The 24,898-nt window shown below is 37.9% G+C and overlaps 2 protein-coding genes across 6 annotated transcripts in view; both read left to right on the forward strand.

Moving 5' to 3' along the window:
- Positions 1 to 818: 818 nt before the first annotated feature.
- On the forward strand, positions 819 to 6,446 carry necap2 (NECAP endocytosis associated 2). Its single transcript, XM_028003982.1, has 8 exons — positions 819 to 1,078; positions 2,275 to 2,375; positions 2,607 to 2,711; positions 2,884 to 2,965; positions 3,514 to 3,622; positions 3,711 to 3,858; positions 3,951 to 4,035; positions 4,673 to 6,446. The coding sequence occupies exons 1-8, from the start codon at positions 834 to 836 to the stop codon at positions 4,716 to 4,718; spliced, it is 921 nt and encodes a 306-aa protein (XP_027859783.1). The 5' UTR covers positions 819 to 833; the 3' UTR covers positions 4,719 to 6,446.
- A 508-nt stretch (positions 6,447 to 6,954) lies between these two features.
- Positions 6,955 to 24,898, forward strand: part of crocc (ciliary rootlet coiled-coil, rootletin) — a 33,640-nt gene continuing 15,696 nt past the window's right edge. For 2 of the 5 annotated variants that reach the window (XR_003593562.1, XM_028002318.1), the window contains exons 1-17: positions 10,035 to 10,313; positions 10,472 to 10,598; positions 11,398 to 11,540; positions 13,062 to 13,253; positions 13,926 to 14,009; positions 14,088 to 14,179; positions 15,574 to 15,739; positions 16,702 to 16,808; positions 16,962 to 17,168; positions 18,686 to 18,776; positions 18,862 to 18,948; positions 19,750 to 19,962; positions 20,939 to 21,138; positions 21,210 to 21,392; positions 22,720 to 22,864; positions 22,936 to 23,082; positions 24,238 to 24,468. Coding sequence is in view for 4 of the 5 variants with exons in the window: in XM_028002318.1 (XP_027858119.1) it covers positions 10,263 to 10,313; positions 10,472 to 10,598; positions 11,398 to 11,540; positions 13,062 to 13,253; positions 13,926 to 14,009; positions 14,088 to 14,179; positions 15,574 to 15,739; positions 16,702 to 16,808; positions 16,962 to 17,168; positions 18,686 to 18,776; positions 18,862 to 18,948; positions 19,750 to 19,962; positions 20,939 to 21,138; positions 21,210 to 21,392; positions 22,720 to 22,864; positions 22,936 to 23,082; positions 24,238 to 24,468 (2,466 nt within the window). In the remaining variant the exon portion in view is untranslated. Of the gene's footprint in view, positions 7,160 to 10,027; positions 10,314 to 10,471; positions 10,599 to 11,397; positions 11,541 to 13,061; positions 13,254 to 13,925; positions 14,010 to 14,087; positions 14,180 to 15,573; positions 15,740 to 16,701; positions 16,809 to 16,961; positions 17,169 to 18,685; positions 18,777 to 18,861; positions 18,949 to 19,749; positions 19,963 to 20,938; positions 21,139 to 21,209; positions 21,393 to 22,719; positions 22,865 to 22,935; positions 23,083 to 24,237; positions 24,469 to 24,898 lie in introns of those variants that run through there. The other 3 variants (XM_028002320.1, XM_028002321.1, XM_028002319.1) reach the window with 3 other exon arrangements.

Raw genomic sequence — 24,898 nt, forward strand, 5'->3', positions numbered from 1 at the left:
GAGTGTTTCAGCTGGTACAGTTGGGAGCACACAAACCATGACAACTGCTACTGTAAAGCAAACTCTAGTGAGTGGTAAATGTAAAATTATATGAGATTTGTCACTCTATTTAATCAAAAATAACTATCAAGATAATTAACTTGATATGAGCTACAATTATTGAATTAATGGGCGGAATCAGAGGTGGGCAGAGTACCCAAAGTTGTACTCAAGTAAGAGTAGCACTACTTCAACATATTTTTACTCAAGTAAAAGTAAAAAGTAGCGATCCAATAAATTACTCAAGTAAGAGTAAAGTATATAGTAAAATGTCTACTCAAGTACTGAGTAACATTACAAAGCATTTTGGTGTTTAAAGGACAAAAATGACAATAATTTATATAAGTACAAGAAATACTAAAACCAGGGAAAATATATTTTTTTCCAATTAGTTTCTATCAATAAAAAACTTATGAAACTTTGAGAAAAACTTCAGGTGTGTGTCTTTGTCTGGTGAATCTTTGGTTAAAACATCTTTGTTTTTATTCAGTGGGTAGAAAATCCAGTAATTATACTCGAGTAAGAGTAGAAATACTTCATAATAAATTACTCAAGTAAAAGTAAAAAGTACAGTGTGGTAAAAATACTCCTAAAAGTAAATTTTTTCAAAAGAGTTACTCAAGTATATGTAATTGAGTAAATGTAACTAGTTACTACCCAACTCTGAGTGGAACGGACCCAGAGATAACAAAAGGACGTTGAAGTCCTTCAGTCTACAATCAGAAAGAGTAGAAAGTGTAAAAATAATCTTATCTCATCTTTTCCTGGAAAACGTCGATGCTGTTTTCCAGTCAATGGCCGCGTTCCTGAAACATCCCGGCCGCAGGGTGGCGCTGTTCGGATACAAGTCCGCGGCTTCAAAGTCAGCCGAGCAGCAGCAGCAGAGTGGAGGCCCGTCCATTGAAAGTCGGAAGTTGTCTTTTAGGTTGCTGAAACTTTCCAAAATGGCAGAGGACAGCACTTATGAGTCGATGCTGTGCGTGAAGCCAGAGGTCCATGTTTACCGAATCCCGCCGCGGGCCTCCAATCGTGGATATCGGTGAGAAGGTTTCTCTCTGAGGACTCGGAGAAAGTCCTGGCCAGCGAGCTAATTTATTATTCATGATTCCATTATCGGACAACGGAGCTGTCAGGATTACTTAACAGCTTTTTTTTTTTTTATGAGGCTCCAAATAGTACTAAATGCGGTACAACCTGCCGGCATTAACTGCTAGCTGATATTAATTACCATCTTAACCTCGGGACATTTGTGTTGGCTGAAAAAACCAAGATGGGTAGAAAGTTGGAAACACTAGTTCACGGAAACGTGACACCGACATCCTGGCGTGTTTCATCCTCGCTGCGTTCAACAAATTGGTTTCATTAGAAGTAAAAGTTTTCAGTCGAGACTGCACTTTTCTTCTCTATGTGAAGTTTTCTTGCCGTTATCGTCCGTCCGATAATGGAAGCAGGAATGCAGCGTTTGTTTTCAAATCGGTACAAGTGGATTTTTTTTTGTTTTTCTTTGTGCTGTTTCTGTTCAAGAAGTCGCTGTAGCCGTAAGACTCCTGTTATGTTGTTCTGTAAACTTGGTTTAAACTGATGTTTATGCTCGTAAGTATTTGGACTTGCTCATACACTCCCAAATCCACCTTAAGCTTGAGGGGAACATTGCGATAATGAGGGGGGAAAACCCGGTTTTACACTCGCACTCACTTTGGAGTTTATTCCTAATAAAGGCCACAATGTGCTGTTGAGAACTCTGGGGAAATAATTTAGCTAGTTTAAGAGTTAAACTATTTCATTAAAACGTAACTCTTTGCAAAAACATTCAGAACACTTTACATTTTTCATAATTTGTCACCTTACAACTTCAAAGTAAGCAAACTCCAGACCCAAATCTGGAGTTTGCTCCAGTTATGTTTAGACAAAACATGACAAAGCAGTTCAGGGCTTAATTATCATTTTAAAGGAGCTACAGGTATAATGCTGTAATCACAACCAGCCCATCCTGATAAGGTGGAAATGTGTTAAAATGAACCAGTAGATCGATAAAAATTGTTTATCGTGAGAATATTATAGTAAAACATTTTCTTTTGTTCTTGTAGCCCTTCTTAATTTCACTTCCCCCTAATGCGAACAGCTCAAGCTGCTGAAACAGAGACTGAATCACATGTTCCAGAAAAATACAGATGACACAAATCGCCTTCTTTTTCTGATTATGTGCGTTTCCTGTTGTTTCTTTGTTCCCCTTAGCGCTGCTGACTGGAAGCTGGATGAACCAGCGTGGAGCGGGAGGCTGAAAATCACCGCCAAAGACAAGAAGGCCTTTATCAAGTTGGAGGACAGAAACACAGGTGAATACTTTTTAAAACGACAGCATGTTATCAGGAAAGAGCAACTTCTTTACTGCTTGTTTTGGTTGTTGATCGTTACAGACTAATGCAGTCAAATCATGTTTTAGGGGTATTTTCTTTTACGTCATCTTGCTGTTTTTGTTTTGCTTAATCAACGGCCTGATCCGGGTTTCTGCTCAAACGTTGCTCCATTTATTTATCTGTTGTTTTTGTTTCTGCGTTTCTCTGCAGGAGAGCTGTATGCACAAGCCCCGGTTGAGCAGTATCCAGGCATCACAGTGGAGGCCGTCACAGACTCCAGCCGGTACTTTGTCATCCGGATAGAGGACGGAACGGGTGAGAACATTTCTGATTTAAGAAAAAAAGGTAGCATCAACTCTATCTAATACAAAACTAGCAGTAGTTTTAGTTAACCTGGTTACTTTATCCTCTTTCTATCCCTGTATTTTACATAAAGTTTTTTGTTTATTTATAGAGTCTGTGTCCTTCTTTCCTTTTCTTTTTTTAGGACGTCACGCTTTCATCGGTTTGGGTTTTGCAGACCGTGGAGACTCGTTTGACTTCAATGTGGCTTTACAAGATCATTTTAAGTAAGAGGAGAACACATGCAGTAATGACCTAAAGTACATACAAAAATATATACAGATTAAAAAAGAAAACCCTTGGTCAAATTGTTCTACCCAGAAATCTTCATGTGGCATAGTTTTAACTTCACTGGGTTCAAATTCTGTAAAAAACCCATTTTGCTATCTAATTATTAATCAGTTAATAAAACAATAGTCAGTTAATATACAAATGACCACAGAAGGACTGCTATGTTATTGCATTTTAGGCATTAAAATATTTTTCTTATTTTAAAAAGGACCTGAATTATTAGTTAATTAGCATTTTTAATGTATTTCTAATATTGCATAGAAAAAGCTTAAGTGGTTAAACGAAAAATTGGCAGAATGTGCCAATTTTTATATCCGATTAATTGCTTAACCCTCCGAATAATCAATTACTAAAATAATCGTTAGTTGCAGCCGTTATCACAACGAATCTTTGGTTGTCTGCTGCAGCATCTGATTTAGTTTCCCTTTGGGATCGATAAAGTATTTTTTTACTTTTCATTTTGAATTTGTTTGTATCTCTGAAGGTGGGTGAAACAAGAAGGGGATCTTGCGAAACTGGAGGCGTCTCAGAGTTCAGCGCCTAAACTGGACCTGAGCTTCAAGGAGGGACAGACCATCAAGATCAGCATCGGGGTGAGCAGAAGGAAACGCAGCACGGACGATCACATGATTAAAGAAACAGGCTGATATAAACATGCAGAAACCGATCTGATCACTTCAGAACATCAAGAAGAAAGACGTAGGCGGCGCCAAGCCGCGTCCTCTGGGTGGCGGTCTGCTCCCTCCTCCTCCCGGAGGAAAAGCTGGCGGCGGTGTCCTGCCTCCGCCTGGAGGACTGCAGACCGTCCCAGCTGCTCAGCCCAGCACCGGTACCCGTCCTGCTCTCCAAAAGCATCGTTTGTCATCGACATTATCTGGAAAATCTCCGTTATTCTAACAAGATTTCTGTCCACGCTTTCAGCTCCGCTGTTGGACTTGGGTTCTCCGGTCGCTGCGGCCCAGCCCAGCTCTGACATGTGGGGGGATTTCACATCTGCTGGCTCCAAGTATGTTTTCCTCTTTTTGCCATCACCTCTCATTCTCTCGTTAGGGTTACGGGTGCTTGAAAATCCTTAAATTTAAGTGTTTTCAGGGTTTGAAATGTGCTTAATTTCTGTATAAAGTCACTGAAAGTGCTTTATATTCTAACTCAAGCACTTCAGTTCCTTTAAAAAAGAACTGAATTATTAGTTTATTTGCATTTTTAATGTATTTCTAATACTGCATGGAAAAATCTTCAGTGGTTAAATGAAAAATTGGCAGAATGTGCCAATTTTTATATCTGATTAATTGATTAAACATCCGAATAATCAATTACTAAAATAATCGTTAGTTGCAGCCCTTATCACGACACATCTTTGGTTGTCTGCTGATTTAGTTTTTTTATTTTTATTTGAATTTGTTCGTATCTCTAAAGTTTGGTAATAAAATTCAGTGTAACAAAATTATTTCAATTTGCCAAAAAACATGAATAATTTTTCAGTCCTAATAACAGTGTCTTTACACACACTTCTTTAGTTCGTTTGCATTGTGCTTATCTCCAAAGTGTGGAGCTGGAAACGTTTGAAAGCCTGAAAAGTGTTTGAATTTTCCTGCGGGAGAAGAGCGCGAACTCATCTCTCTTTTCCCGTCTCCGCCCCACAGCTCCAACCAAGACGCCGCCAAGTCAGGATGGGTGCAGTTCAGCTGAGCTGTGAGAAACAAAAAGGCCTCCTCTCAGGTTCCTTACATTCCTGCAGACAGGACGATTGTTGACATAAAGAGGCTTGAGAATAGAGGACGTGTGCGGAGATTTTACAGGTTCATTGGTGAATTTTCTCTGCTCTGGTGCAGAGCCGCCCGCTGACCAACACACTCTAAAGGAACAAAAAGTTAAAGTGGATATTTTTACAGCTCTCCTTTTTCACTCTCTGCTATGCAGTAGTTTACTTTTTAAAACAAGGGAAACGTCGTCTTGTCACACTAACTGTGTAAGATATTTATTCGCCGCCTTTAATGGATTGTTCCTTGATTTTTCTAGCTCTGCGTAGTCGTTTCACTGACCTCCTCCGATCAGATTCGTCGTCTCTCTTTGTGACATCGCGGTTTGTTTTCCTGTCCCAGAACGATCTCCTCACGCCAACGTCACTCATCTCAAACGTTCATGTTGGGAGAAAGTGTCCCTCGTTCCTCCGGCTGTAAAACAGCGCTTCTGTTCTCGTTTGTTTTGTTTTTATTCGCGACTTGTTTTAATAAATCACAAAACCTCTCTTAATGTTCAGTTTTAGGTTACTCTGTTTCTTTTAAATCATCTTCGGGGTGAAGAATCGATTCTCATGCTTTCAGTTATGATCGTATAAATGCCTCATTTATGTCTATCCTTTCTGGGTCGTGCCTTTTACCCAAAATGAAATCTGCTTTTCTTTTTCCTCCTGATGAAGTGCCTTCCTGGGAAGACCCCTGAAATATATAAAAAATGTAAATAAAGTGTATATTTGACAGGTTTCTTGTTTTATTTTGATAGTCGAATCGTCGTAGAGAATAATCTCTGTTTGATCCTCTTCACAGCTCAGATTTACAGCTGCAGAATCACTTTATGCAAAAACATCTGGAGTTTGATGTTGGTATTCTCACCGGAAAAGGAAAATATGAGCAGAGAAAAATATTTATATTTTAAGACTTGATTTCTCTTCCTGTTGCCTAAATGTTGTTTTTCCCATTCTTTCCTCCCTCCTTCCTTGTATTTGTCATTCCTTTCTTTTTCTCCTCCTGTCTTTTTTATTCCTTTGTTCTTCCTTTCATTCAGTGGTATTCTGTCGTTTTTTCTGTCCCCTTCTTTCCATCGCTGCTTTGTGAAATTTATTCTGTTCTTTATTCTACACTTTTCCTTATTTTTGTTCTTCCTTCTTCCATCTTTCTTTTCTCCTTTCTTTCCTTTTCTAAACATCCTTCCTTCACTCCTTTCCTTTATTGTCTTCCTTACTTTCTTGTTTCATTTGTTTCTTTCCTTAGTTTTTGTTCCCTTTGTGTCTTTTCGTTTCCTGTGTGTGAACGCAATAAATTTGTAGGTACTTTCTCGTTCAAACATCTCTAAAACACATTTCATGCATATTTTTGTTTTATTCTCTTTAAATTAAATAGTTTCCCTTTGTTCATCAAATAATAATTCTACTATTATATAATATATAATTAATTATAATGTAATTAATTATATTATAATAAATAATTTATATTTTACCAATATGAATTGATTCTGAACAAAAATGTATTTTAGTAACGCAGGTTAAGCTCTTTACAACCAGTGTGTGATGCACCAGCACAAATTAATCAGTTATAAATGTGATTTAATTATATTTTTTTATCATTTATAATCTTAAAAGTGCTTTTCTATGTTTATGTATCAGCCTCCTTTACTTTGATATTCCTAAATAAAATATTAAAACCTGCTTTGAAACGGATTTTTTTTTTCATATAAAGTCATTTACTAACATTTATGTGAATGTGCCACAATTAGACAAATTATGGCTCATAATTATCGCTGGATTATGACTAATTAGTCTCGCTAAAAACAAAAGTTATATAAACAAGGCTGAAATTACAAATGTTGTCAATAAATACAATTAGTACAAACAGTAAATACAAACAAAATGACAATTATTATAAAACAATATAAGAAAGAATTAAAACTGACTACTTTAGAATAAAGAACTATTTAAATACGTTTAAATGCGTCTGTCGCTTGAATCGCCTCTGTGTTCAGGATTTATTTAATCTGTGAGAACCCCGCAGTTTTTCACATGTACAAATGACACTTTCAGCAGGAAAACTGAGCAGAATCCACTAAAAAAAGTCGATTAAATTAATATTTGATAACATATTTGAGACCCGGTGGTTAATTTGAAACTGACAGTGTGGGATCCTGTGATGGCAGCAGCAGCAGACCATCATGCTGGGTGAACTGGAAGTCCCTCCCCGGAAAAAGCATGGAGAAGATTTCGGAACAAGAAGGCAGCAGCTCCGGCAAACATTTAGTGGTCTAACTCCGGCTGCAGCCTCTGGATCCGGGTTTTATCTCTGCATTTATGGGCCGCAGAGGGGGCTGTGCGGGATGGAGGACGGAGTGAAAAGCTCGGAGCAGATCGAGAAGTGGAGGTGAGGCTGTTTGTCAGAGAGGGAAGTGGATATCTTCACTGCTAGAGCCGCTGCTAGCGATGCACGAAGCGTTTTACACCGATATTTACTCCCATGCTGCCTGAACAGACCGTGTTTCAGAGTTTATATTTAAAAAAAATAAAGCTTTAATGGTTTATAAAAAGAAGCCGGATGGTCTCTGGTTGCTGCAGACCTCCTCGTCCCGCCTCTAACTCCGCTGCGCTTTTTGGAAACTTAGGCGTGTTTTTGTGTTTAAGCCTCTGTTTGTTTTAAGGCTTTAAGGGAAAAGAGGATGTTAATGATGAATCACAGAAGCTGGCCGTGTTCCCTTTTTATGACAGCAAACACATTTAATGTCAAATGAAGAGAGGGAAGCTGATCTTGACTACAAATGAAGCGCATTTTCAAGGTTTTAATTCTTAAATAAATTTTAAAATATGCTGTTTTTGTTTTTGGGAGATCAGTTCATTTATATTTCTCTCGCTGTCATTAAAAATAGCTCTAATTTTCTACGACATCTGCAATGTGATAAACAGACCAGCAGGGGGCGACTGGCATTAGAAAATTCAAACTTAAATGTTGAATTTCAGCAGTTCATTAAGTTTATTTTAACTCAAAAATAGAGAAAAAGCATACAAAAAAACATATATGGCTATGTTTCTGTGGAAAATGTTCTCAAGATGTATTAATGTAGGTGAAGTTTTTAGCTATTTGAAAGGGATTTTATTTTATTCCTGCCTCTGCAAATGACTGTTTACAGTCATATTTACTGTAAACGACAAGTAAAATATCCCTTTAATTTGCAACATAAAGAGAAATGTGTGTGTGTGGTTACAGCAGTGTGTGGGATGTCTTGTGTTGACACAATGACCTTGTTGTGTGTAACTATGACACTCTGTCGCCGTCACTGGGAAGAATCTCTCCTTGTGTTTAATGTTTGCCATGTTTCTGTTCTGAAGCTGTGAAAAACGGGTTTAACCACCAGAGTAACTGGACCCGTAGCGTCCATCCACACCTGCTGAGCTGTTCCACATTTATTCATGCTAACAACAGCAAACCTCAATATATTTTGGGGGGGGTTTTAGGTGACGGCGGTGTTTTCAGGGTACCAGTTTACATCTCAATCTCATTGAGATTGAATAAAGTTCTTCTGTGAACGTCAGTTTTGAAGTCTGCCTCAGATTCTCAATGAGGTTCTGTTCTCAGGATGGGAAACGCCCTGAACAAACAACCAGAGTTAAATTAGATCAAAGCATGTTTATCTGCTAGAACGGCCTAGTGAAAGCCCAAACCTGTATCCAAATGGGAATCTACAGCAAACTGATGTCGCTTGAACCATTTTTCAAGAAGAAATGGACAAAAACTTTAGTCTGAAAACGTTCTACGTTTATCCCACTAAAAGGCTGTTCGATGAAATAATAGCTTAGTGGGACTGGATATGAAATTATGCCTCACTTTTCTGATTTCTAGTTGTAGGATATGGAAAACAACTCTCCACACTTAAGTATGAGTTTGTATGTGTTTGGCACATAAAGCCTCAGTAAAAGACATTTCAGTTTGTGTTTGGATACTTGTGCTGTGAGATCAGTCTGTTGAGGATTTACAGTAAACTCCCACAGTCATGTAGTTTATTAGAAAGGAGTTTATCTTTAAATTAAGAGCTGCCACTAAGTCTGTCTCAACAAGCAATTAATCAATAAACGGCATGATTTATTAAAATGAGCCTGATCATATCCGTTCTGATGTTTTATATCTTATTAAGGTACATTTTGTTTATGTGGCCATTATAATTCCTTCTATTTATGGGTTTGGTTGTTAAAAATGTTTTTTATTTCCATTTTATTTATTGTGTACAGTTGGGATTTAGTTAAAAAATTAAAATATCTTCCAGTTCCATTGTTAATTATTCTTTACTAAATTAAAGTTTATTGGTATTTGAGAGGCAATTTTCTTATATATTTAATATATTATCCCACCATATGACCACCTGTGACGACGGATTGATTTAGTTGTAATTATTTCTTATACTTTTTATAATTGTGCATAGGCCTGTCACGATAAATTGTCCTAGAAATTATTGTGTTAAATAATAACACTGTAAAGTAATATATCGATAAAGGCACAAGCTTGCCTTCTGAAAGACCAAAAAACTTTAATTTAGTAAAGAACACTTTACACTGGAAGACATTTTAAATATCCCAAACAATAAACAAACCAACCAAAAACACCAAATTAAATCAAAATAAAACCCCCACAACCCGAACCATAAATAAAATGGATTACAAGTCTCTGTAAACAAAATTAGCTTTCAGAAATATTAATCATTGGAATGGAAATTTATTGAGCTCCTTTTGATGTATCATACAATTAATTAATTTATTGCTTAATGTGACACACTTCATGTTGTTGTAGTTTCCTTGTTTTGTAATCATTATTGGCATTGATTGCATTTATTGACAAAATCTGTAAGTCATTTTAACCTTGTTTGTAAAACTTTTGCTTGGTTTTAACAAGATAAACTACTAATTGTCCAGGAAGGACAGATGAAAAATTGCATTTTGGCTAATTCTAGCACATTTATAAACCTGCAAATCAATATTCCTACCAAACATTACTTCACAATGATACCAAAACAACAATATTATCGTTTATCACAATAATTACTGGGACAATTCATTGTCCCGCAAAATTTGTTACAAATTTATTCACGAGTTAATAACCTCCTGTTGCTTTTTATGGTATTTCCTCTCTTTTGTGTAGTTGAGTAGCAGAGGTGTGTGAAGGCTTTTAATTTCAAGCAGAGAGCGTGGCAACAGTGTAAGAGGAGGAAGAGGAGGAGGAAGAGGGGGGCACTTTAAAACCAGCTAATCCTGCTGTCCTCAATCTGCGTCTCGGAGTCTCTGAGGAGGCGGCAGGACGGACACGCTCCGCTCCTCTGCTGCCAAAAACTTACCAGAAACGTGATCAGATTAAAGCTGGAAACTTTTATCCTTTTTCTGCGCCGGCTGGAAAAGGAGAGAGAACAAGGAGAGCGACCGTCGCTCTGTTTGGGAATTCATTTTGAGTTAATCCTATTTTCCTGGAGGATTTGGAAACAGCGGCGATGAGCGGTGAGGAAAACTCCGACTCCAACAAGCTGGAGTCGGTGATCCAGGTGAGGCCCCCCGGGGAATCTCACCTCAGCGCTTTCATAATGCGCTGACGGCGAGCTGATGGGGCAAATGAGGGCAAACTCTGTAGCTGTGGTGATCGCATCATCAAAACGTCTAACTTAGCCGCCGCGGTGCCTCTTTGTTTTTCCACCTGAACCAGCGGCTGGAGGAGAGCGTCCTGTCTGAGGAGAAGAGGCTGACCGTCCGGGGCCCGTCACCGGATGCGGCCCCTACATGTCTGCCGGCCAGAGTCCGAGAGATCGTCACCAAGAACCTCAACGATACCAGTGAGTCCTTCCTCATCCTTATGTAGCTTTGAGCTGCAGCAAACTGTTGTTTCGGTTATCGATTAATCTGTTGCTTATTCTGACGATTAATCGCCACATCCTGCAGATTTAATCCGTTTTTATACAATATTAGAAATAAATTAAAGCATCTCATCTCAAAGAGCAGGAGCATTAATGGATTCTAATTTCTGCCTGAATTCAACTTCAGTTATCAATTAATCTGTTGCTTATTCTGACAATCGATTAAAAAATCGACACAATCTAGATTTTTCATTTAAGCCCTTTTTACTCAATATTAAAAATACATTAAAAGATGCAAATAAACATATAATTTCTTTTTTAAAAATAAGGAGATAAACATTGTATTACCTAAAGTACAATTCTGTTAGTGAATTCTTGATCATTTGTAGCAAAGGATAAAACTGCAGCTAAAAAACACTTCTAACATCAACGTTTGAAAAGCTCAGCTTTCTGTTGAGATTAACATCAATACATATGTGATGTGTGATTATGTTTGTAATTAACAGATTAATATATGAATAGCATGAAAACTGTGATTTTTTTAACAGAATCTGAACTGGGTGTTGCAGACTCAGATGCAAAATATATATATTTTCTGCAAAGTTTTGGCGTAATTACTGCCTTTTTTAGACTCTCTATACTCCAGTTAACGATTAATCGATTACTAAACTAGTTGATGATTATTTCAATAAGCGATTCATCGTGATTAATTGAATGAATCGTTTCATCCCTGATGTTGTCCATCTAAAACGGAGCGTTTGGTTTCCTCTGTGAGCAGCCGGGGCCATGTCCTCCGTCATGTCCGTCCAGGAGGAGAACCGGGTTCTGCAGGGAGAGCTGGCCCGGCTGGAGGACCTGCTGGCCCACAGCAGAGCCGACCGGGACGAGCTCGCCATCAAGTACGGCGCCATCAGCGAGAGGGTGAGGACAATAAGCTAAATCTGACTGAAACTGGGATGACGTGAGGCGGGAAAATAAAGAAAATCCTCCAGAAACCCTCCAGGTTTTTGGTCTGGAGCTTTGGGAGGAATGCCTGCCTCTCCCCCGGTTTTTTGTTTTCTCGGTATGTCTTTGTCTCGGATTTGTGGGTCGCCCAGGTGACGGGGGATGGAATGAAGTGGAGTGGAATGTTGCCATAGCGCCCGTCGCCATGGGTGACTGTAAACAGGGGCTTCACAGCAGGGGAGGGATGTGGTGGACTGTTGACTGGATTCAGGTTGAACATTAGCAAAAAATCATAAACCTGCTCCAACAGGCAGCTGTAGCAAAGTTAATAAACATGATTTCAGTAAAACGTTTACACATACTCAACTAAATTTATACTTTATTTTATTTATTTTTTATGAGAAAGAAAAAAAAAATATTTTCCCTTTTTAAAAATGGTATAACTATAGGAACAGCAAAAACAAAACGAGGTTAACAAAAGTATACAAAGAGCAGTATACAGAATCAGTCCTTTACATAAAATAAAGTTTAAATTAGGGTACAAATGATGTTTTGGGTGAATTGGCTAGTTTTGTCTACACAGTAACATATTACTAAAGGAGTGAGTAAATTGGTGATTGGATGGTTTTCTATTGCTTTTACACTTTCTGTGAAAATATTTGGTACCTAAAAATAAACATTTGAAATAACTAGAATCTCTTTTTTTTTCTTTTTCATTCCTTCACTGTTTAAATTTTTTTTAATACAGAATAATTCTTTAGAGATGAAAAGGAAAAATAAATCTAAACAAAAGAAGGGAATCTCAGGGACAAGTACATTTCCCATCTCTTCCTGATGTTTTCTAATTTGGATTCCTCATTTAGAGAGTGATTTTTTTTTCATCATAAATATAACTTAGATGATATGGTAACACATTTTTCTAGATGATAAATTGTCCCAGAAATGATTGTGATAAACAATAATATAGTTATTTTGGCCCCATTGTCAAGTAACGTATGTAAGATGGCATAAAAATGCAAATTTGCTCTCTCAAAATCAATAAACTTTAGTTTTACAAAGAACACTTCACACTGGAAGTGGACTATATTTTAAAATATAAAGAATGAAAAATAACAACCAAAAACAATAAATTAAAACCACACAAAACAGAAACCATTAATAAAATGTATTATGAAGTCTCTTTAAACATCATTCTCCTTCAAACATAATAATAATCAGAATGGAAATTATCAAGTTCATTTTTATTTATGATGCGATTAAGTGATTCGTTTCATTTGAACCATTATCCCTCCATGTTGTGGAATAATAAAAATGTAGCTATAAATCTGAATTTACTGTAGCTTCTCAAAGGCTCAGATATATACTGTACATGCACCCCTACAATATTTGGTCGTATGTAACAAAACGAAGCAGGAAAAAACCCCACCAAACTTTCATCATGTTAGAACCATATTTAAATTAAAATCCATTTTGTTCTTGCCTCTGTCTCTCTTTCAGCTGGAGCAGGCGCTGCGGTTTGAAACCGGGGAGGGCGACCTCGACTCCCCAGAGTCGCGCAGCCTGGCCCAGCAGAACGTGGATCTGCGGCGACGGCTGGACGAGGAGCAGGCGGCCTACAGGCGTAAACTCACCGCCTACCAGGAGGGCCAGCAGAGGCAGGCGCAGCTGGTGCAGAAGCTGCAGGCGAAGGTGGGCCGGGTCAGACCAGAGCTGGTAGTAACTACGGAGTTACATTTACTTGAGTTTTTTGAAGAACAAACTAAACAAAACAAAAAAAAAGGTACTTTTAGGAGTACTTTTGCTGCGCTGTACTTTTTACTTTTACTTGAGTAATTTTATTATGAAGTATTTCTACTCTTACTTGAGTACAATTTCTGGATTTTCTACCCACTGAATGAAAAACTAAAATGTTTACAACCAAAAATTCACCAGACACAGACACACACCTGCAGTTTTTATTAAAGTTTCATTCGTTTTTTATTAAAAGAAACTTATTTGGAAAAGTTTATTTTGCCTGATTTTGTTATTTTTTGTTACTTATATAAATTATTGTAATTTTAGTCGTTAAAATACTAAATTTTCCACTGAACTTTATATTTTGGTCTGTCTGATGATGTAATTTTAAGATATTAAATGATTGATAACTTGATCAGTTACTCAGACTTTTTACCAAATACTTCTTTTTACTCTTACTTGAATAACTTCTTGAATAGATACTTTCTCTATTATTTGACTAAAAAATATGTTGAAGTATCACTGCTCTTACTTGAGTAAATTTTTTGGGTGCTCTATCCAACTGTCAGTTTAACTGAGCATTTTTTGCAGTGAAGCATGATGATGATGATGGTTCTTCTTCCTCAGGTTCTGCAGTACAAAAAGAAATGTGGCGATCTGGAGCAGATGCTTCAGGAGAAATCCTCCGAGCTGGAGAAAGGCACCATGGGGGTAGGTGACGTTTCCTACTGAACACCATGAACCTGTTTTCTGTCTGCCGTCGTTTTCTAATTAGATGATTAATTTCAGAGCAACAGCGAAACGTCAAACGGACGACATCAGGAGGACGCGAGCAGCAACCTGGAGGACGCTTTGATCCGACTGGAGGAAGAGCAGCAGAGGTGGAGCGTCACCACTAGCGCTGAAACGATCAATCAGACCAATCATAACGAATCGATTACTGAAATAATTCTCAAATAATTTAATACTAAATAAAATGTTAATTGGAGTATACAGGCTCAAAAAAGCTGTTTGATGAAATAACAATTCGCTCAGAACATTAAACCAAAAACTGTACAGAAGTGTATATATATATATATATATATATATATATATATATATATACATTTTCATTTATTTATTTATTTATTTCAAACAGATTTTTAAAAACAAGAAAATCAAATAATCAGCAGGACAGAGAAACACCTTGGCGTAGGACGAAGTAAACATTTACTTAATCCCACCTCTTATCTTAATTTAATGAAATATATTACCTACCTATTCAATAATTATCAAAAACTTGTAATTAAAATCATATTATAATATTCATGTGTCTGTTTTGCCTTTAAAATAAAAAACTATTATTTGTTTGCAAATAGGTTCTACCAAACCTTCGCAAGTTGAAATGTTTTAGCTTCACCTGGTTGAAATTCTGCAAATAAATCTCTTATTAAGCATCTTTTGCTACCATATTATTAATCAATCCAAAAAATGAACAATATTGCAACAAATAATCAACCGTTCACTTGCACTTTATAAATATATAAAATGAATATTTTCTCATTTGATTGTTTATTTGTATCTTTATTGCATTTCTTAGTTTACTTAAGTGGTTAAATGAAAAATCTGCAAAATTTTCAAATTTCTTTCTCCAATTATCTGACTAGTTCTCAGAAAAATCAACTAATAAAATAACCATCAGCTTCACATAACAATGAACCTCTATTAATACTCAGATATGAATGAGTTTAAGTATAAGCAGTTTCTGAGTTAAAACTTCTGCAGTCTTTACCAATTCTGAAGAATTTGGCAATTCTTCATATTCAGCTGTTTTTTTTTATCTTCAGCAGTATTCATACGGTTTAACTTGTTGTCATATTAGAGCTCTGAAGTATTTTATTGGGACTTTGTGTGAAAAACCAACACAAAGCAGGCCACTGTTGAGAAACGGGAGAAAAAGAAAAGCTGCAGCTGGTTTGTGAATTTCAGAGGTTTGTTAGAGAACCAATGAAGACACAGCAGAAAAGTCCGGCATAAATGTAGAGATGCTGTTTTGTGTTGATCTGCAACAATGAAGATTATTTAACCAATAAAACACAACAGAGGCGTTTATACAGTGTAGCATTAAGGGTTTATCTCGGGGTTTTTTCTTACAGCTGAAAGCAGTAGGGAGAGTTAACCTTTGATTCACCTTAAGCACGTTTCAAATAAATATATAATTTGCGCTTGACTCCAGTGCAAAGACATGCAGGTCTGTTGATATCAGTGATGTCTGACCTGCTTGTGGATCCTTCAGGAGCAGCAGCCTGTCTGCGGTGAACGCGATGCTGCGGGAGCAGTTGGAGCAGGCGGGTTTGGCCAACGAGGCTCTGAGCCAGGACATCCGCAGGCTCACCGTGGACTGGACCAAAGCCCGGGAGGAGCTGGAGCAGAAGGAGTCGGACTGGAGGAGAGAGGAGGAGGTGAGAGAGAGAGAGGCAGTGAAGCACTGTTTGTTCAAAAGTGATTTACATCGCAAAAATATGGAGAAACCCGTCATGAACCGAGCCATAAACATTATGTTGTGTCAAAAGCTATCAACAAAATCACCAAGTCAACAAATATATTGATCAGTGATCCAGTTATTACGGTTGAAAAGCAGCTCTAAACAGCTGGGGTTTAGATCTAAAGGCACTCAGTGTTTCAGCTGCTTTGCAGTTTTCTGGAAGTTTGTAGAAGCTGAATGCTTCTTCTCCATGTTTGGTTCTGGTTCTGGGCATGCAGAGCAGAAGCAGAACCAGAAGACCTGAGAGGTCTGGGAGGTTGCTATGACAACAGCAGATCTTTAATGCATTGGGGTGCTGAGCCGTTCAGTGATTTGTAAACTAACAGTATTTTATAATTTATCCTCTGAGCTACAGTGTAGGGACTTTAGAACCGGGTGATGTTCTCTAACTTCCTGGTTTTAGTCAGAACGCCAGCAGCAGCATTCTGGATCAGCTGGAGCTGAGGATTGATTTGTTGGACAGACCTGTGAAGGCACTGTCGCAGTAATCAATGAGACTAAAGATAAATGCATGGATGAGTTTCTTTAGATCTCCCTGAGACATAACTCTAATCCTGGAGATGTTCTTCAGGTGACAGAAGGCCGACTGTGTAACTGTCTTTATGTGGCTCTGAAGGTTCAGGTCAGAGTCCATCACTACACCCAGATTTCAGGCCTGATCGCTGGTTTAATAACTCAGTCAAACTTATTTTTATGCCACATTTCAGCAACAAGGCAGTTCAAAGAACTTTACATTATAAAAACACAAAAATAAAAACAACATACAGTCACCAACCGAGAAACCAGAAACAAACATTACATTTTGATGAGTACCATCATCAAAATCATCAACACACGTCATAGTGAGTCGGTGAAGTTGCTTTCTGTTTCTGCCTTCAGTCTTTCCACAGCTACTTCAGCAGCGAACACGGCCGACTGCTGAAGATGTGGAGACAAGTGGTCGGCTTCAGGAGGCACGTCTGCGAGATGAAGAGCGCCACCGAAAGGTAAAAATAAAACCACAAACTCAACATTTCAGGGTTCTTATGGGTGCTTGAAATCTTTGAAAAGTTTTGAAAGTGACTGATTTCTGTATAAAGTGAATTTTACTGTGGAAAAAGCGTACGAGCCCTGAACATTTTCTCTCTCTTTTCTCTCAGAGACTTGTCAGAAATGCGCTCTGAGTTGACCCGGATGTCCCACTCGGCCCGGGTGTCCTGCTCTGGCTTGTCCACGTCAGTGGACAGTCGGGCGGCGGGAGAAAAGGCTCTGAGGGTTCAGCTGGAGCAGCAGCTGAGGGAGCGAGCGGCGGAGATGATGAGCCTTCAGAGCAGAGCCGATGCAGAGAAAAGTGAGCTCAACGTCAGGTTAGTGAGCCACTATCGGGTCGGCGGTACTTCAAAAAGAGTTGAGTGAAGGTGAGGTAAATCAAGCTAAAAGAAATACTCACAATATTTTTGGTATTTTATGTATTTTTAAAAAATGGTTTTCATTTTTGAATTTGTTTTGATGAGGAAATCTGAGTGCAGTGGCTTGGAGGCCTAGCAACACCTTGTTGGTGTCTGGACTGACTGTGATCTGTCACAATATCAAATAATATCGTATTTCAAAAAGAACTACAATATTGAAACACCAAAGTTCTGTCTGCATTTAAGTTCTGCTCTGGTTCTGACACTATAAGGTCATATAAAAAACAGGACCAGTGAAGGGGTCACTTTATTACTCATAATTAGTCCGTGTTCTACTGACAGGTTTCACTGCAGTGCAGTAACTCTGCTGTCAAAATGTTGGGGTTCTGTAAACCTGCAGGCGTAAATTATAAATATTAATTTAATGTAAGAAAACGACCTGTGGATTTCAGGAGATGTTTCACACTGATAGAACAAAAATATGTGAATAAAACAAAACATGGCGTAGCAACATATTTTCTTATCTGAGAAACTTTATGCTCACAAACAACATCTATGGCTGCCTTAAATGGTTTTACTGTCGGTTTTATGTTCATACTTTCAAGATCTTTAGGTCTGAAAAATTGCATTTGTTTGCTTAGCAAAGGTACTTAAAGCAACTTATAATCACATTTATGGCCAACAATGACGGAATATTTTCATTGTTGGCAGGACAAACTTCAATGCAGTTTTAAGGTTTTGAATACGTTCAGAAATCCTCACACCGCTTTTTGTTGCTCCAGATGTGAAAATAAAAGAATGCATGTTTAGTCAGCATTGTTCTTTCAAACAATGAGAAATCTAGCATGCAGCTGGTGAAATTATAAACGTTCAGACATATGATGGCACACAGCAAGCAAAGAAGGTTGTTTTTGTCACAAGTTGTGTTTCGATATGTTGTGACTGTTCATGAATTTTAGTAAAACATGAAGGAAAATCTTAGAAGAAAATCAAAAGTCAGCACAGCAAATGCTACAAAGTGTAAATCTCCCTCCTGTTTTATTCTGTAACCTCTTCAATGTGTTGCGTATAGGGCTAAATTCATCTCAATATTATTCAACCAAACAAAAACTAATCAAAAAATTTTTCAAAGGTTTGTCTAAAAAAACAATTTATTTTATTGAAATAACTCATTTTTTCTCATGGAGAGAAAGGGTTATTTGCAAAACATAAACGTACGATTCTCAAACTTTTGGTTTTGATGCTCCTTTTTTGGTTGAACTCAAAGCCATTTGAGGACAAAAATATTTTTTTCCCAAATAAAATATTCCATTATGAAAAAATATGTCATTACAATAAGAAACGTTTTGACCACAGTTTTAATTTTTTTTAAAATTGTGATTAGTTTTTGCTGGATTGAATAATATTGAGACATATTTACTCCCACAGGCTGCGATTTGTTGCTAAAATGACTCTGTTTTTGTCTGAACTATCAGGTTGTCTGACGTGGTGCGAGAATGTGAGAGACTGAAGGGACAAATTGTGGAACGAGACGAAGAAATCTCCTCTCTGACGAAGAGGCTCGAGGTAAGAGAGCGTCTCTGAGGCTGACACAGCATCCTAAGTTTTCTCATTTTTACATTTCTGCCACTTCTTGGTCCTTTTCCTCCAGGAGCAAAGTGGCAGCGATGAGCCCGACACGCAGCTGATTAAAGCTCAGTCTGAGATGCTGCTGGAGACGCTGAGAGACATCGCTCAGGTATAAATAAATATGGCTAGGCTTAAAAAAATTATCTAACATTTTGTCTGAACAGATCTGATTTCTATCAGTTTTGCGTTTTGCTTGCTTTCTTTTCTTAAAAAGAAACTATAGAAAATAAAGAGTGGCTTTTATATCTAGAGTCGCTTCTGCACAACAGAGTATTAGGGCCAGGTTGTGAGAATTTTTGTTCAAATACAAGAATAAAATCATAATATTAGCATTAAAAAAGTCTTAAATTTATGAGACAAAGTTGTTTTAATGAGATAAAATTTTCTCAGGATCTTATGAGACGAGTTCAGTCCTTGTAGTTCTTTCTTCAAAACAGACTCAATTATTTGCACAATCATTTTAAAGTCCTGCTACTGATGATAATTTAATATTGTATTGTCTCTAAAACTTGCATTGGATTATAACTTCACAAGATGCTCAACATTCCTCATTTTAATTTTTGGCTAGTTTTTTGTGCAGGAATTCTCATAAAAATTACAACTTTATTCCGATTCTCATATTATCTAGACTCTTTTATTGTATAACTGTATTCTTGTGATTTTGTGGTTTTATTCTCATAATTAAAAGATCTATTTTAGTCCTACCCTAATATTTTGTCGTAGAGCTGAGCTGAATTCAATGTCTGAATAAATAAATGTTGTAAAACACGCTGGTCAAACAAAATGGCGGTCTCAGCCTTCACTGTGAACTATGGAAACCCATTGAGATCAAAATATCATCTTCAAAAACCAAAACCACACGCCCTGTAAAACTCACTCTGAATGTTTCCTGCCTCGTCTGGTTCTGCAGAGCGTGTTGTCAGACGGGGAGTCGTCGTCAGAAGCCGACCAGGATCGCTCTGCGGCTCCGCTGCTGGCGCTGATCCGTGACTCCTCTCCTCGACGGTCCTCCTCTCCGTTAAAGATGGCGGCCGCTCCTCCGGCCTCCTCGCCGTCTCCTCTGCCTGACGCTGCTCTGTCCGCTCTCCGCTCAGCAGTCGCAAACAAGACCCTGCAGCTGCAGGTGACAACTTACTGCTAAAGATCCACAGTAAAAAAAAGACAAAAAACTTTAAAGTTTAATGGATTTTATACTTTGATGTGAAAGGATCTTGACTACTGGATAAAAGTTATTTTTCATTATTTAAACCTCGTTGATCAAATCTAATTTATTGTCCTGTTGAAGGAAAGCTGAAAAGCTTAAAATTCATTAATCACAATTATTTGACCTAAATAAACAACAAAACCTCTTTAGATTGAGTTCACAAAGTACATTTATTTTTGTAATAGATTATCTTGACAATTAATCGATTAGTTGGATAAAAAAAAATTTTCATTCTGCTGATTTTCCATCAGCAAAATGATGCTAAAAAAATATTATTTTGCTAAATAAGTGGCTTATTTAGTCATTTAAACTTATTTAAGTGGTTATATATAAGTTGTAACCATGTAAGCTTATTTTGTACATGGTTAGAAATACATTAAAAAAATACAAATAAACAAATATTCAAGTAGTTTTTAAATAAGAAAAGAAAATTTATTACAGAAACGTCACATTCCTTTAGTAGCAAAGGAAGCATTTGCAGCTAAAAAATACTTTTATAATCTACATGTGAAAAGCTCAGCCCTTTGTCTTTACTTAGCATCAATGCACTGTAGTCAGTTTATTTATTTTAATTAGTTGATTAGTAATTGAAGAGCAGACTGTGCTTAATAGGAGATTTTTTTTTGATAATTTGAGCCAGGTGAAGTTAAGACTATTCCACTTCTGGAGTTCTGGTTGAACATATTTACAAAAAAAGTTATTTAAAATTCTAAAAACAAAATGTATACGTCATTTCATACAGTTTTGTCAGTTTTCTTTCAGCAAATTGCCTCTTATGAGTCTGCATACTCCAGTTAGCGATTAATTTATTCCTAAAACTGTTAACAATTATTCCACTAATCGATTAATCGTGATTAATTTATGCCAAGACCTTCATCATTGATCTGGTTCCCAGGACGTCCGCGGCCGTCTGCTCTCTGCCCAGTCGTCCGTCCAGCAGCTTCGAAAGCAGCTTTCAGACTCCGATACGTCCAGACGAGACTCGGAGCAGCGAAACCAAGCGCTGCAGCGAGAAAGAGACGCAGCTCAGAGAGAGAGAGAGACCGCCCAGAAAGAGAAGTACCATCTGAAGCAGGACAGGGACGCGCTGGCCAGGTCAGGGGTCACCATCTCCTCCTCACTGTTTCATCCTGCCGGAGTTTTAACTCCGTGATTCCCGCCTGCAGCGAGAAGGCGAAGCTGGAGCAGAGCGTCCAGGCGGCGCAGAGCAGCGTCCAGATGCTGCAGATGGAAGGCGAGAAGCTGCAGCTGGCGCTGCTGGCGGCTCAGCGAGAGCGAGACGGCGAGAAGGAGGAGAAGGAGGCGGCCGCTCAGGAGAGAGACCGGGCCAAAGCCGAGACCCAGAGGATGTAAGCAGGATAATCGAACCTGAACGTTACTAATCCTCACAGCTTTACAGCAGCGAGCGACAAGACGCAGCTGAGAGCTTCAAGCACATTTCCAGACTGGAGCTGCTTCTTTAACTAGTGCAAGAAACGCAGTTATGAGCTAATTAGAAAAGCCTAGCAACCGGATTAGGATTAGGGCCACTTTAAGAAAAAGACCCTGACTTTCTGAGGAGTAAATTTCTGCCAAAAGAAAGTCAGAAATTTTGACATTAATCTCAAAAGTCTTCTTGTAAACTTGAAAATTTTCTGAGCTCGAAAAGTTAAAAATATTCAAGAAAAATTTCATAAATTTTGAGGTTATTTTCACATATTTGCTAGAAAAAAAATTGGAAATTTTCTGAGCTCATAAAGTAGAAAAATTTTGACTTTGGGAAATTTTCTGAGTTACAAAAGTAAAAAATCTTCTACTTTTAATTTGTCATATGTCAGTAATGTTTTTAGCATATAAAAAATAATCACAAAGCTGCTTCTTCCTAACTATTGGATTTATAAGCCTGCACTTTATCCACAGTGAAACCCAGCCCCAGATTTATTTGGTAGATTTGAGTTTAAAGGCTGGATTTGCCTGATGGTGCATAAACAATTTAAACAATTCTGATTCTGAGAAAAAAGCCAGAATTCTGAGATTAAAGTCGAAACTTTGGGATTAAAGTCAGAATTATATGATGTTGTAGTAGAGCCAATGTCGATATAAAAAAGGAGTAGATTTCTGAAAAAAAACTTCTAGAAAAAGGATGGGAATTTCTGAGTTTGAAAAGTCAAATATTTGGTAGAAAAAGCTGAAATTTTTAGATGAATCTGAGAAATGTTCTAGAAAAAATACAAAAATTTGCCAGAAAATTCTGAACTTTTGAAATTAATCTCTGAAATTTCTAGAAAACATGGACATTTCTGAGTTTCAAAAGTAAAAAGTGTTTGAAATTTTTGAATTCAATTTTTTAAAAATTATTTCTAAGTTTCAAAATTTAAATTTTTTTAAAAATCTTTTAGATTCAGAAGTCGGAATTTTTAAACATTTTTTCTAGAAAATTTCTAAGATTAAACTAAAGATATCAGAGTATTTGGCAGAAATTTCCTCCTTTTTAAATAATCTACATTGACCCTGAAATGCCGTCATAAAATCCTGAGATTAAAGTCAGAATTGTTTGTTTCAGTGGCCTTTATCCTCTTCTGTACTCAAAGCAGCACTGGTGTCAAAAATTAAAATAAAAATTAGCTTTAAATGATTACCCCCCAGTTCTGTTGTTGTCCTAACTGAACTCCATCTTGCGTGTTTTGCTGCGTTCAGACAGAAGCAGCGGGATGTGAGTGAGAGCCGAGCATCGGCTCAGAGAGGAGAGCTGTCTGCAGTGAGGGAGAGCCACCAGCAGGGGGAGGTAGAGAGGCAGCTTCTGCAGCTTGAGAAGGCCCAGCTGTCTGAGGCACTGGCTCGGGTAAGGAAGAAACATCCATGTAGTAGAATCTCGGCATGTTTGTGTTTTTGACGCGTCTTTTTTCCCCGCAGGCCGAGAGCTGCAGCACGGAGCTGTCACTGCAGCTCAGCAGGCTGCAGTCTGAGGAGGCAGCGCTCAGAGACTCTCTGGCAAAGATGGGCAGCATGAACGAGGCGCTGGCCCAGGACAAGGTGGACCTCAACAACTACATCCTCCAGGTGAGGGCCCCCTGCTGGGCCTTTTAGGGAATACATCATGAGTATGGAGCCCCCTAGTGGACATGGAGGAAACTTTTCCTTTTGCATTCCCTCGCAATAAATTAGCAAAAACCCTTTGGTCCAGTTCAGTTTGATTTAAACTAACTGCTTAGATTTATTACCATTTAGTGATTTACTGAACAATATGGTTCAAACTAAATTTGGTTGTAATCCTAGAAACAGCTTCATCTTCTTCATCGCTCCATCCAGCTTCTTCCTCCTAAACTACCGACGACGAATCGCTCAAATCTTCGCTGAAATCAATCACAGCTTCTTCTGTGCATTCAGCCTCAGTTGTTTACGGTTTGACTTACCCTCATGACATCACAAGATGGCGTCGGTGCTCAACCCAGTTACTACAGACGAAAACAGCGACACTCTGCATTTATAGTATTCTGTGAGACATATTTGTTATTAAAAGCTTCTGCGTATCCATGATGAACATGCAGTAGTTCATCTTTTTAAATCATGTCAGTGGTTTTATCGCGACTCTTTAAGTCAAGCAGAAAGAACTGAGCTTTTCACATGTTGATATTAGACATATTTTTTAGCTGCAGGTGCAGTAAATGATCAACGGGTCACTAAAGAAATGCTTCGCTATCACATTTTAAGCAATAAAAGGTTACTTTATTATCTAAAAAAGTATTTGAGTGTGTGTTTATTTGTATGTTTTAATGCACTTCTAATATTGTGTAAAATAAGCTTAAGTACTTAAAATAAAAATCAGCAGAATGTGATTTTCAACCTTTTTTCAGCAGGAGAATAAATTAGATACGACCAATGTTTACATAATGAAAAATAATCAATGATCAAGTGTTCACTAAAGGAATTCTTTAATTGGATTTTAGACAATTAAATGTTTACTTTGTCATTTAAAAATGGAACTCAATTATTTATCTGTACTTTTAATATTGTATATAAGGGCTTAAATGGAAAATCTGCAGAATGTGCCAATTTTTCTATCTGATTTATTGTCAGAACAATCAACAGAATAATTGATAACTAAAATAATCACAGTTCTAGTTTATAACATAACAAGAAGAAGCGGTAAAGTTTGTGTTTATAGTTGGTCTGTCGGTTACCACAGCCCAGTTTCGTTGTTTATTCGTCTCTCAGCTGGAGGAGGAGAAGCGCGTCCTGCTGGCTCAGCGGCGTGAGGCGGAGCAGGAGCGGCTGACCATCAGGGACGAGCTGGTCCGTCTGGAGCAGGACCGGCTGGAGCTGGACGCCGGCCGCGTGGCGCTGCAGCAGGCGCTGCAGGACGCCGAGCAGAGCCGGGCCGGGCCGGAGAGCGAGCTGCAAAGTCTCAGAGCGGAGAGGCTGCGGCTGCAGCAGAAGGTGACCCAGGTACCGAACCGGGTCTATTATTTATTGGTCCAAACGAGCAGGAAGAGAACGTCACTCTGTTTACATATTTACCAGGAATGGACCAGATTTATATTTGCTTTTCCAGACGTCATTCTCCATCTGAATATCTAAATATGGCTTCGTTTTCTTCCTTTCTTTCCTTCTCTTCTCTTTCCTTTCTTCCTTTGTTCCTCTTATTTCTTTCCTTCCTTACTTCCTTTTTCCAGTTTTCCTTTCTTTCCTTTTATTCCTTCCTATTTTTTTTCCTTTCCTTCCTGTTTTTTCTTTTTTCTTTTTTCTTTCCTATCTTTCTTGTCTTCCATTCATTCCTTTTCTTTCTATCTTCCCTTCCCTTCTTTCTATTTTTCTATCTTTCCTTCTTCCTTACCTTGCTATCTTTTTTCCTTTCCTTTTTCTTCATGTCTTCCTT

The sequence above is a fragment of the Xiphophorus couchianus genome, chromosome 20 (assembly GCF_001444195.1).
Source record: "Xiphophorus couchianus chromosome 20, X_couchianus-1.0, whole genome shotgun sequence".
Taxonomy (NCBI): Eukaryota; Metazoa; Chordata; class Actinopteri; order Cyprinodontiformes; family Poeciliidae; genus Xiphophorus; species Xiphophorus couchianus.

Bases quoted from the DNA above. Each gene is read 5' to 3' on its own strand.
- necap2 (XM_028003982.1), top strand. From the start codon at position 834: ATGGCCGCGTTCCTGAAACATCCCGGCCGCAGGGTGGCGCTGTTCGGA. The intron at 1,079-2,274 runs GTGAGAAGGTTT...TGTTCCCCTTAG, and splicing joins GCCTCCAATCGTGGATATCG to CGCTGCTGACTGGAAGCTGG. The intron at 4,036-4,672 runs GTATGTTTTCCT...TCCGCCCCACAG, and splicing joins TTCACATCTGCTGGCTCCAA to CTCCAACCAAGACGCCGCCA.